The sequence below is a fragment of the Gadus macrocephalus genome, chromosome 13, assembly GCF_031168955.1.
Source record: "Gadus macrocephalus chromosome 13, ASM3116895v1".
In the NCBI taxonomy this organism is placed as follows: Eukaryota; Metazoa; Chordata; class Actinopteri; order Gadiformes; family Gadidae; genus Gadus; species Gadus macrocephalus.
Window position 1 is genome coordinate 19140972 of NC_082394.1, and position 12623 is coordinate 19153594.

The 12623-nt window shown below is 44.8% G+C and overlaps 1 protein-coding gene across 1 annotated transcript; it reads right to left on the minus strand.

Moving 5' to 3' along the window:
- Window positions 1-13: 13 nt before the first annotated feature.
- On the minus strand, window positions 14-11707 carry LOC132470240 (dnaJ homolog subfamily C member 11-like). Its single transcript, XM_060068596.1, has 16 exons — window positions 11573-11707; window positions 11019-11148; window positions 10852-10925; window positions 10657-10758; window positions 10341-10469; window positions 10127-10249; window positions 9375-9448; window positions 9066-9255; window positions 8080-8165; window positions 6967-7083; window positions 5348-5503; window positions 4696-4765; window positions 4462-4519; window positions 3013-3155; window positions 2323-2452; window positions 14-1851 (listed from the first exon to the last, which is right to left on the minus strand). The coding sequence occupies exons 1-16, from the start codon at window positions 11645-11647 to the stop codon at window positions 1826-1828; spliced, it is 1683 nt and encodes a 560-aa protein (XP_059924579.1). The 5' UTR covers window positions 11648-11707; the 3' UTR covers window positions 14-1825.
- Between the last annotated feature and the right edge of the window lie 916 nt (window positions 11708-12623).

Sequence of the window (12623 nt, forward strand, 5' to 3'; positions counted from 1 at the left end):
TAAACAAGGCATCTCACAGATCAGCTGGTATTTATTGCACCACCACAATGGTCATGAGAGGGCAAAGAGGCTCCTCACGCACAACTTAAACACTTCAGTTTACAGGTCAGGGGGTGCAGTCCTTCTCTTGGCCTCATGGTGGCACTGCAGTGAGTCAATAGTCGTTTGGCCAGGGCCAGAGCCCTTTGAGATAGATGGCTCTGGTTACACTCAACACCAAACATGAGCAAATAAAATGACACAAATGTTATCCTCGAAAGGAATGTAGACTTGTTGAAATAATGGTTATTATGGATTCAAGCCAGAAGACACATTTTTATATACACGTGTGTGTGTGTGTAACTTGAGGGACAACATAAAAAGGAAAATAGGTTTAGTCTTATTCACAGAGCTAGCATATGGATATCTGGCAACGATTATAGTTGCCAGAACATAAAGAAAATTTTTGATAATGGGAAATTTACACTTTCCATATTAGAAATACTTGTGATGGCCTTAAATAGTTGCTACATGTTAAATTAGTGCTTCATTTCACAGTAATGTTTTTTAGAATTACATAATGCCCATACATTTTGTATAATTGTAGTGACACAATGGAATGAAAGGGGAATGAAAGTTTTTTCATTTCGCTAACATAATTATCTTATGATATATTGTATAATATACAATAGCTAATTTCTATAATACAATATAGAATACAACCCTCCTGGTGCGTGTGCTAGGTTGTAAGATATTATGGGACCACGGTTACATTAAAATAGTTGCCTTCTCAGCAAAAAAATACAAGAATGGCCTATGTAGATTACGACTATTATTAATCCATGCCATACCGACCCTTATCGTCAACGACAGAACCATCCAGAAGTTAAGGAATGCTTGAGTCTAGCTCATCATTACATAGCAAACGACAATATGAACAAATGCGAGGGTATGGCACGTGGGTGGCATACTTGAACATCCTAAAATTACAACTGGATAACATGATAAAACATTGAAACATATGTATGGAGAAATGGTTCCTATGTGGTTCATGTCAGGTCAACAGACATAGCAGGAAACAATGTCTCCCACACGAGCAGCAGACATGTTGCCACAAGGCATTATAACTTACGTTGAGACAATTCAACAAAAATATACAAGAACTAGGGAGATTTTAAATGAATGACTTAATTCTAAACGTTTCCTCCACCAAAGAGGTGCTGGCTAACCCAAAGGATACTGGGAGGATGACATCATGTGTAGTTGTTAAGCATAGCCTTCAACTCTAAATGTGCCTTAGAATAAGGTTGGACGCTTCAAACAATGGTGAGTGTGTACTGTAGTGATATGTATACAGGATAAAATGCTGTTTCCTTTTGGATCAAATATACCATAATGAATCATTTTAAGTTGCAACAGCGATCAGCTTCAAATGAAGCTCTGGTCTCGCACCAAATTCCCTTTGGATCAATCACCACATTTGATGCAAGTGAACTCAGTTAGTATGTGGTGTGTGCATTAAGGACTGATGGGGGGGATCATGGGGAGGGGGCCTGCCATGCATCCATCTGGCCAGTCTTGTTTGGTTTGGATGTAGAGAACAAAGAAATCTAAAAGGTGCCGAGGTCCTAGCAGTGATGGGAGACGGCTGACAGGACCAGAGAAGGGCCAGGAGGACTCCAGGTGGGGATTCATTCACAGCACCAGGTACAGACGACAGGGAGAAGGAGAGGGGAGGATGGGAACCTTGTGTTGTTTTCGTCTTTGCTATAACTTCCTCCTGTTTATAGTGCTGCTTGTGTGTTCTTCCCCCTTCCAGCCATGGAGATCCGGCAGAAGCGGGCTTCTAGGACTCAGCGTCTATTCTGTGAGCTGTCAGGACAGAGAGAGAGGGGGAGATAGGCGAGAGGCGAGAGGAGAGACATAGTATGGAGGCTTCAGGGATGTTGTAATTATTCTGCCGCTTGCAGCCATTTTTAACTTGCTAATTAAATAGTCTCTTCTCTCGTCATAGCGTAGTACCAGCCAAGTGCACTGACAACAGCACTCACAGAAATTGTGTGAGTGATGTTATAGTACATCTTGCAGAATTTCATCTAGACAAAATAAATTAATTATTTTAAGCATTATTTTACTGTTAAAAACTATAACAACTGCCAAAGACTATTTCTTAGCTCTTAAAAACACAGACATTTCCCCGTTCAATGCTTCTACGGCGGGCAAAAGGAAGTGAGTATGTCAATCATACAGTGAAGAGTGAATCAATAGGTTCTGAACGATTTTCCAGTGTCCACAGCTTTGCTACTGTAGTCTCTTAATAGAGCAGAAAACGTCTTGACTCACATTGTTTGGGTATCCTGAGAGCCTCGCAGTCCGCAGAGAGAACCTGGTGCAGGACGCCTCTGAACTGGTACAGTAGCTTCAGACTCTTCTCCTCTCCTACGCAGGGGTCGTAGAAGCCTGGCAGCCCCACCTACACACACATACCCAAAGGCACAAAGGCGCACGCACACACAGGCACACACACACACACACACACACACACACACACACACACAAATAAACCTTGGGTTAGAGGTAGTTGGGTGTGACTCTTTCATGGTAAAAATCTAATGGCTTTTAGGCTATTAGTATTGGAATTAGCTTCGTCTAGCCTAAATAAATGCATTAGCATAATAATTAGATGAGGCGGGGGGGGGGGGGGGGACTCTTTCGATTGGCTGCTTCTGATTGTGGGTTTACTGGATAGAATTCTGGGAGGTAATGATACTGCCACACAAGAAGCTATAAGAGTTAGTTATTGTATACATCAGGAAAAACGGTTACCACAGTAGCACTCAAAACGTACTGTACAGCTAAAGAAATAAATACACACACACAACTAATTGATGCAAAGTCTTTTGAAAGGAAATAAAAACAGATTCTGCGTTGTGGATTATTTTTTATTTTACGAGTATTGTACTCCTAGTGACCCCAGGGCTATCAGCACCCCAGCTGTTCCTCTGTGGATTAAAGACGCACACACACACACACCTTGGAGGCTTCCGTAAGGCAGAGCTTAGAATCCTTGACCATGCACTGCAGGGGCACGGTGACGTCGATCACCTGGGCCCTCTCCTGCTTCTGGCTGGTGTCCGTCACAAACTTCCCGTACCAGGCGTTCAGGATGATCAGACCTGGAAGCAGGAAAACCAAGTGGTGAGGATTGTAGAGGCGCATGCCTCTGTTTACAGGGCCTGGACATTGTGCATAATTTAATATAACAACTTGGGACACATGAATCAAGCGTTTCAGTGTACAGAACAAATGAGGCACCATTCAATTTAGTGGAAGTGCTAAAACGCATTACGGTGGACCGACGGAGAGAATCATTCTCCCCAGCGCCAGTGTGGGTGTAATCCCTGCCCATTTGGATTTGTGTTCTTTAGTTCTACACTAATGTCCTCAAAGCCCACAAAGTGCAATAAAGCAATCTAAAGCGGGGAGCGAAGGGCTTACTCAGCGGTCCAAGTTGTCCGGGGCAAGCAGAGTTACCTGCTGGAACCCGTAGCGGCCCGCTATAACACTGCTGTTTCCATGTATTCGTTTTCAGTTGACATCTGTAGACTTGGAAGGCTATGTTTGTCCTATTGGTTCACGGCTTTAGATCTTCTTTAGTATTTGGCGTGAATCAAGGGACAGCTCGTTTTGGATAATTTCTCCTTTACCGTTGTGGAGCGTTCACTAATCAATGTGTTTAGTTGAAGGCATAGATCCCTCATTAATCATCAACATATAAAATATAATTATAATAATAATTATTATTTCCTCTTTGTTCCCATGGTTAATAGACTATAAAAGCCTTATTGATGATGTAGGCTTTATTCAAATTTAGATCTATAGCCTTTCTTTATCATCTCAGAGCTATCATTTGAGTGCAATTGTTAGACATGGCAATGTCATCCGTCAGGTATTACTGCCTGAAATTTAAGAAGATCTGTTACTAGATGACTGTGCGTGTGCGTTACCGAGCAGGCCAAATACAAGTTGGCGCAGAATATATCCATGGCTCGAATATAACAACGGTGAAATAAACGGCCCTCCCCCCTTCAGAGTTGACTTGGTGTAATCCATTCATTCTGGTACTGCTTGAGCATGGGGTACACACATCCCACTCTAACTGGGCCAGCTGAACATTTTATAGAGCACCAAACATCCCCCCATCCTCAAACATTTTGATTTATGGCAGTGTCTTATAGGCCAATATGCACACACCAATTGTGAACAACAGCTTGTAGAAACAAAAAGCAGCACAGGGAGTGTAATCGCTTTGTCGCTGGCCGACTCGCGACGTCTCTCAGCCTCGACAAACCCGAGCCCTCGAGCGCCACTCCTCACAGCAGCCGCCATGCAGCATTCACACCCTCACCTGTACAGCCCCAGGATTCAGTTCACAGCTGCAACTGTGTGGGTCTGTAGGTGTGTGTGTGGGTGTGTTTTTACCCATTTTGGATTCCTCTCCTTCGATGATTCTCCTCACAGACTCTTGCATCAGCAAAACCTGAAGAACAGAAAAGGAAGACAAGGAAGAGGAAGACAGGCGGAGAAATAAGCCAAAAGTGACGGAGGGTCTGAGATGACACAGAGAGTCAAACCTTGGAAACCATGTTAATGCAACACAACGTGCGTGTGCGTGTGTGCGTGCGTGCGTGGGTGTTGTTTTCAGTCGGCACTTACAGCTGACTCGGCCTCTTGCTTCTTCTTGGCTATGTCGGTGGCCGAGCTGATCCTCTGAAGCTCCAGGTCTCTGGAAGACACGAGGACAGGAGTTGGCCATCAGACCACTACTGCTGTCACCCATCAGACTGTGGCGGAGCCCGAGACGCTGCCTAGCGCAGCACAACAAGCACTCTCCATGTTTGTATTCTTAAATATGTATTAGACTCAGAGGCCATCTAGGGTTTCCTGTTTTTGCCAGTGACAGCATCTGGGATGGTCCTCTTAACATTTTGCATATTTGGAGAGAAAGCCTGAACCCTAACCCTGGCAGAGTTGCAGCAACTATGCGCTTGTCTCTAGCTTATGGTCCTCCCTTCAGGAAACTCACAACACCAATAAACAAGTGGGGGACAGCTCAACCCATGTAGGCAGTATACCATTCGGCGACCCAGGTTGTATTCCACACGTCGATCCTTCCTTCTCTATCAACCCACAGTCCTGTCAGTAAAGACACAGGTCCCATGAAGAATATAGAACTAATGAAGACAGCTAGAGAGCACATTGGAGTGTTATAGACGGTACTGGTCCTGTGGCGATCATAAGTGTCTGCAACCCAAACGGCGGTATAGGGAAGGAGGCTGCGTCGTGCCCAGCTGAAGGCCCCACTCACTCTCGTTTCTGTGCTCGTGTGTATGGGATGACGATGAGCCGGTGGACCGCCACGTAGAGCAGCAGCGGGCCCACGGTGGCGTAGAAGACGGCGCTGGGCAGCAGCTGGTCTGTCAGGTGGATGGGGAACAGGTATGTCTGGCTGGCGCGTGACAACCTACAAAGAGAGAGGACACGCACGCACGTACAAACACAACAAAAGCATTGGGAGGCATTAAAGTGGAATTCAGGTCGCAAAGGGAACAAATACACGCTTCCGTTTTGTTTGGTCCAACAAAAGGAACAGAAAAGCCATCTGCTAGTGGTTGCTTTTGTTCCTGCCAGAAAATAAATGGGATATTAAGCACAAAAGCATGAAACCCACTGTGAGTTTCAGAGCCGTGGCCAGTGATGGGTGCCTTCGATATGCAATGGAGGCCCTCCCTCCTGCGTTGGACGCCTGGTGTTGTGTTGAACACTGTGATCCATTTACTCCAACGGAATGACTCAAACAAGCTTGATAAATGGCCTATTGGTTTATTTCACCAGTTTCTGTTGTTGTTGTGAGGCTGGACCAGCTGGTTTGTTTACCACAAAAAGGATATACCTCATATATATATCCATACATACACACACACACACACAAACACTATCTATCTATACACAGATTTCTCATTGTCCAGGGCCACACACACACACACACACACACACACACACACACACACACACACACACACACACACGAAATATGTTATGATATATTTGAAGTTTGAACTCTAAACCCTGTCCATAAAGACGCAAAAAAAGATAAGTAATGATGACACCAATTTGTGTCAAACGATACCCAGTTTTTCAGAACTTCCCCTTCAAATGTTCTTTCCAATTAACACATTTTTAAGAGTTGTACTCTCATTACATTAGTAATAATAATTTCTAGCTTAATAAAATCAGCCATGAATAATGAAGGCCCTGGACAATGAAAAATGCATTGACAATATTTCAGAAACTATAAAAGCTGGACCACTGTTAATTTAAATAGCACCATTTTGGAAGGTTATGTCCAAATTCGATGTTATCTCTTGCTCATTAATTTAAAGTGACTAGGCTTGAGTAGGTTACCCCATCCATTTTGGCCAACATTGTTTTATTTTCAAACTGAAAGCCGTAAAATCCCTTGTCAAAGGAGATGGTAACAGAACAAGGTCAAACCAAATACTTTGTGCTTATTGAGGATGTATTAAGCATTTAATAATTTGGTTCATTACAGCCACCAGCAATTCTTATAATTATGAGTTTCTTATGAAAGGTCAAGCCATGGTCTGTGCTTATTAAAATAGGCACTTCCATCTGAAATATTCAAATGTCCTTGTAATGTGACAATGATTCACAGCAACATTTTGTTGCATTGACCCGAGAAGACCGTCAAAAAGAGATACAGCATTAAATGAAATGAAGTTGAAACCAGTGACTTTTTGCCAGTGACTTTTTGCTTCATCAAATATTCTCTTCCCTCTGTAATATTCAAAACGTCTGTGTACCGTTTAAATAATCAAAGCGCCGCTCGTGGATGCGCTGACCCGAGGCGATGATGATATGGTGAGTCCTGGCTCCTGAATCAGCTCTCATGATGAAGTTGTGTACCTGATCTTGAGTGTCACCCCCTGGGGGATCCCCATGCTGACGGTGGCAGACAGGACGCTGTGTCGGCTGATCTTCCTCTCCGCCCCATACTCCACCACCGTGCCAAACCAGCCCGTCCTGGAGGAGGAGCCAGAGGAAGGAGGAGCAACATGAAGGAGGAGGAGGAGCCAGAGGGAGGAGGAGCCAGAGGAAGGAAGAGGAGCCAGAGGAAGAAGGAGGAGGAGGAGGAGCCAGAGGAAGGAGGAGGAGCCAGAGGAAGGAGGAGCCAGAGGGTGGAGTGAGAGAGTCAGGGTGGAGAACAAACCCCGCTGGACAGACACTTAGCGAGAGGCAGACAGTAGAGGAGAGGCATGTCTTTACACTAGGGGCACACAACTCACGGTTCAGTTCATATCATGGTTTTGGGGTCGTGGTTTTTGGTTTGGTATGTTTTTGCCAGAACAAGGGAGGACACACACACAAATACCCCCATCCTTCCATTCATCTATGTATAAATACATAAATATATATATATATATATTCAATGTACACAGATGGATGGTACTTGGCAAAGGACATGCCAATACTGCGACAATGCAGCGAATAAAGGGGTGCAACCAAATCTGTCTTGAGCCCTGCCGGGCAGTGACCACACATCATCCGAGACAGAAGTTTCACTGAGAAGTTTCACGGTGTAGCATTCACTGCCTAAAACCTTTTCCGCCAATAACTTAATTTTAAGGGTTTTCCGCGCATGCCCTTTTGAAAGAACCGAACAATACATACATGCCTAGAGCCACGCGCCCGATTTTTTACTTGAACCGTGCCATCCCTACTATATACTATGGATATATATCGTCATATTCATCCACTTTCCGAAGGTTCACTTAGAAAAGTATTGACAAGGGGGCCCATTTCATCTTGAAATAATGTATGCAGTTTAATTTCAAGTGTAAATAATTTTGCCCCTCACAGTGAGAAGATAATTGTATCAAAGGGGGTATTCCATATAATGTGAAATTGTAATAAGATTCTGATAGTGGCGAGAGATAATTCAAAATGCAGTGTTCTTCTGAAACGAGAGTTATTGGATTTCACGGTCTAGACAGAGCTCTGAAACTGAGACTGACGTACTTGAGGGATCCTTTGACCTTGGTCTGGTCCTCATCCTGGAACTTGTACTGGTAGCTCATCATCAGGTAGGAGTTAAGGACCCCTAGCTGTGGGGGAGGAAAAGACGTGGAACAGAAAAAATTTAATGTGTGTATAGATACAGTATATACAAATACACACACACACCCTTGAGTTTCCACTCTGAGGACGGATTTCACAGTGGAATGATTGTTTTCTGGGATGGGGTATTACTAACCATTTCATCACTCAATTTCATTAAATCAAAAGCAACTTAGTACGTTGAATGTATTTAGTCGTGCCCTTAGCGGACATACGTAGGCATCAAGCATATGTGTGTCAAGGAGGCCTTCATTGACTTAAATCCAGAACCCTTTGGTGTGTGTGTGTGTGTGTGTGTGTGTGTGTGTGTGTGTGTGTGTGTGTGTGTGTGTGTGTGTGTGTGTGTGTGTGTGTGTGTGTGTGTGTGTGTGTGTGTGTGTGTGTGTGTGTGTGTGTGTTAGCCGCGGCAGCTACGTTAGCATTGTGACCTCAAGAAGGACATCCAAGAAGGACGGATAACTTTTGTGGGACATTTTCTTCGATAAACGAAGCTTTCGCCGTTGTCCAGAAATTCCTCGCGGATTATGTGTTTGTTTGTTATCATCCCCCTTTCTCACGGAAGTGCGATTCTGTCGACCAATCAACGGACGGCATGTGTAGCTCGAATTTGCCGGCACCCTTTCAGGCGTTAATTCGCACGCCAGTTTTATTTAATTTTATACCGGTTATATCCATGCGCCGAACCGTGACGTCCGTAACGATTCGGTTCAATACATGTATCGTTACACCCCTAGTGTGTGTGTGTGTGTGTGTGTGTGTGTGTGTGTGTGTGTGTGTGTGTGTGTGTGTGTGTGTGTGTGTGTGTGTGTGTGTGTGTGTGTGTGTGTGTGTGTGTGTGTGTGTGTGTGTGTGTGTGTGTGTGTGTCTCTCTCTCTCTCTCTCTCCACCTGAAGAGCCAGGGTGCAGTGGGTGGTCTTGGTGTCCCGGACCAGGCTGGTGGTCATGGCGCTGTTGGGGCCCCAGCGCCACTGCAGGTAGCCCATGGTGTTGTGGTCCAGGTGGCGGGCCGTCATCAGGGAGCAGCTGGGGCGCATGCCGCGCGGGGAGAACTGCACGCCGCACTGTGCCGTCAGGAAACTGAGCGGGAACACAGCAGAGAGGCGGCGGATTAGGCGAGCGTGTGAGAGACATGGGATCTCAAAATGGTGGTGGAAGAAGGCATCCATTTTCCTCATAGGAAGACTGCTAGGTCTTACCAGCGCACTGTCAGGTTACGGAACACCTTTAATCCGAACAGGGGTCCCAGGATGTCCCCGGCACCTACCTCCACCTGCAGCGGCCACAGGCATACACAAGACACCCACCAGGATGGTTACAGGGGATCGCAGTGCATACACAAGACACCCACCAGGATGGTTACAGGGGATCGCAGTGCATACACAAGACACCCACCAGGATGGTTACAGGGGATCGCAGTGCATACACAAGACACCCACCAGGATGGTTACAGGGGATCGCAGTGCATACACAAGACACCCACCAGGATGGTTACAGGGGATCGCAGTGCATACACAAGACACCCACCAAGATGGTTACAGGGGATCGCAGTGCATTCACAAGACACCCACCAGGATGGTTACAGGGGATCGCAGAGCACACAGCGGCTGTCAACTGGTTTTTACTCATATACCAGAATGTCCCCGGGATTAACCAACTGTAATGTATTACATTTTTGATGGATCGATAAAGTTTCAGTTCGACACTCTAGAGACAAGCATTGAACACAAACGACTACACAGATATTCTCTGGCTAAAAGAACATGGAACATCACATAAGTAGGGGTAAGGATTCTGGTAGGTTAAATAACATTAAGTCACTCATCTTTATATATCTAGGAATACATATTTGTCACAGGCAACTGTTGGCCCAATAGCAAATCTTTTGCCAGCCTTTTAAAATGTATTCCACAGTACGTGCATGTTTCCATGCTGATGCGTGTGAGCGTACCTCTCCCCAGCCCTTGGCCGACGTGACCCTGCGTACGACCACGTTGATGTTGCCTCCTCCGGTTCCATTGTGCGTCGAGAGAGAACCAGACAGCACGGCCGTGTCCTTGTTTGTCAGCGGAGCCTGGGTGAAGTCAGGCAGGGAAATCCTCAGAGCTAGGATCGCTACTAGCCTAAGAACAGTCTGTGTTTGTGGTGTAGGTCGAAGGGTTTACCTCGATGGACTGCGAAATGTGCATCTTGTTTATTTCGACATGAGGCAGGCCTCCCCCGGGCATCTCCTCAAAGTCTTCGTCATAGCGGTCAAAGAGGTCGGTCGCGTCTACGCCTACGCTGATGGTACCCTGAACGCACATTGGCGAGTTTGAGCATTATACGTACGGTATGAAAGTGTTTATATTATTGGAGCAACTGGTTTCAAAATTATTCAAGTGTGAAAGTCTGTTTAGTGAAAAAAAACCCTGAGCTATGGAAATGGCTGTCGTGGTAGTGATATTGTCTAGGGTGTGTGCGAGTCGTCGAGTATATAACCTTTGGGTTAGTTCTCTGCTGCAGTCGCCTCTCATCTCGGTCTCGCTGCAGCCTTTCATACTCCTCGCGAATCTCTGCCGGAGTTCTCTTTCTCTCCACCACCTACACAGCGGACCACGGCGTTAGGAGGCATTCACCAAGGTGTCCGTCAACACACACACACCACACATGGTTTATGTAATATACCATACAGACCTCCCATCCCTCCACCTCCAGCCCCTTCTTCCCAAAGATGTCATAAATGGCTCTGGACTGAGGGTCACTTAGAACTAAGAGGAAGAGAACACAATCTTCGATGGCACCCGTTTTAAATCACATTTAGCATTTGCAAGTTTGTGTGGGTGTGAAAACAGGCCACTTACCTTCATAGGCTTGGTGCACCTGGTTGAAGAGCTGCTCGGCCTGCTGTTTGAGCTCGGGATCTCTGTGTTTGTCGGGATGGTACAGCATGCAAAGCCTCCGGTAGGAGGCCTTCAGTTCATCTTGCGTTGCCTGTGTGAGAGAAGGCAATTCTAAACACTAGCTGTATTGTAACATTACTATTTTCTTCCGGTTTATAACTAGCACGAAAATGAACAACTACACTGTAGTAGTAAGTATGGCACATTTCCAATGACTAATGTTATCTTTGTCCAGCTTCTCCGAATGACACTAGTTACTTCGGGAAACTGCGGTTTACTGATCCCTAAAACAATTAAACAATCAACTGTATTTTGGAAACGAGATGATGACACAACTCTGTTGCATCGTCAGATCGTCTATGAAACCCCCCGTTACTTCGAGGATGGACCACCGGTACATAGAGATGCACTGAGCGGCGGCTCTTTGATTCGTCATGTAAGCATTCAATCTATTTCACCTTGACATCCATAGTTAAAATGTTTGACCGTCAAAAGCCCACATGCCGCTCTCCTACCTCTTTTCTGACATTGAGTAAAGAATAATAATCTTGGTTGTCCAGCTCTAAATCATCATCTAAGGACGCCGCCATGTTTGCGTGTTAACTGTCCCCGCCCACATCCCCAGTGTTCTGGGAGCTGATTGGTCGGGGCGTGCCGTAGCGACCTTTTGGATAGGTGCGCTGAAGTCGGTGCACTGCCACCTGGTGGTCGTTTTATTGTCCCAGTTTAGCAGTTCACTTCTAATGTTGTTACTAGTGACTATTTAAATGCTGTGACTTTTATGAACTCATTCATGGTGGCCGATACATTATTATGTTTAGTTGCATGACAATAAATTTGCATAAGTCTAAATTTGGAACATATGGAATGTTATTGTGAGGTATAGCAATGCCAGATAAATAAATAAATCCTGAAGGGGTATAAAAGTCGAAGCGTGCATAAGAAGGGCAAGATGGGGCTACAATACTGCCTCCGTCGGCAATGGGAAAAGGAGAACATTGATCGAACTGGGTGCAGTCGATTGTCTCACTCTTTCATTGATTACAGTAGCCGTGTAGGCTTTTAAAAAATGATGTTGTCAAAAGGTTAACGGTTTTCATATGCTTTGCATTATTATTGTTTAGTAGGCCTATATTCTAGTAGCTTATTTTTTAACTTCCGTTAATAGTGATCAGTTAACAATGGACTCAATCAACAAAGGAATACCGCATACTTTTATATTGGGCCTAATCAATTATTTTAAAATCGTATAGGCTAGTCAGTGCCTATTTGCTGGAAGCATTCAGACTCCAATTAGGAGGCTAATACTTTGCGCAGATGGTTTTCCTAACGACTTCTGAAATAGATAGGACTAAATCAATACACGTTTTAATGATTAGTGTAGCCTTGCTATAACTTACATATTATCTTTGTAAAACAAATCTTCGTATCTTTGTCTTAAGAGGAACTTTGTTACCTTTGTGCCTGATTAATATATCTTAGGATGCATTATAGGCATTATTTTTTTTCATAGATTATTTATTGTACTAATAAAGAATCTTCATGGTGAGTTGAGAAACAACCATT

Bases quoted from the DNA above. Each gene is read 5' to 3' on its own strand.
- LOC132470240 (XM_060068596.1), bottom strand. From the start codon at position 11,647: ATGGCGGCGTCCTTAGATGATGATTTAGAGCTGGACAACCAAGATTAT. The intron at 10,759-10,851 runs GTCTGTATGGTA...TCCGCTGTGTAG, and splicing joins TGGAGGTGGAGGGATGGGAG to GTGGTGGAGAGAAAGAGAAC. The intron at 2,453-3,012 runs GTGTGTGTGTGT...ATGTGTGTGTAG, and splicing joins GCCTTACGGAAGCCTCCAAG to GTGGGGCTGCCAGGCTTCTA.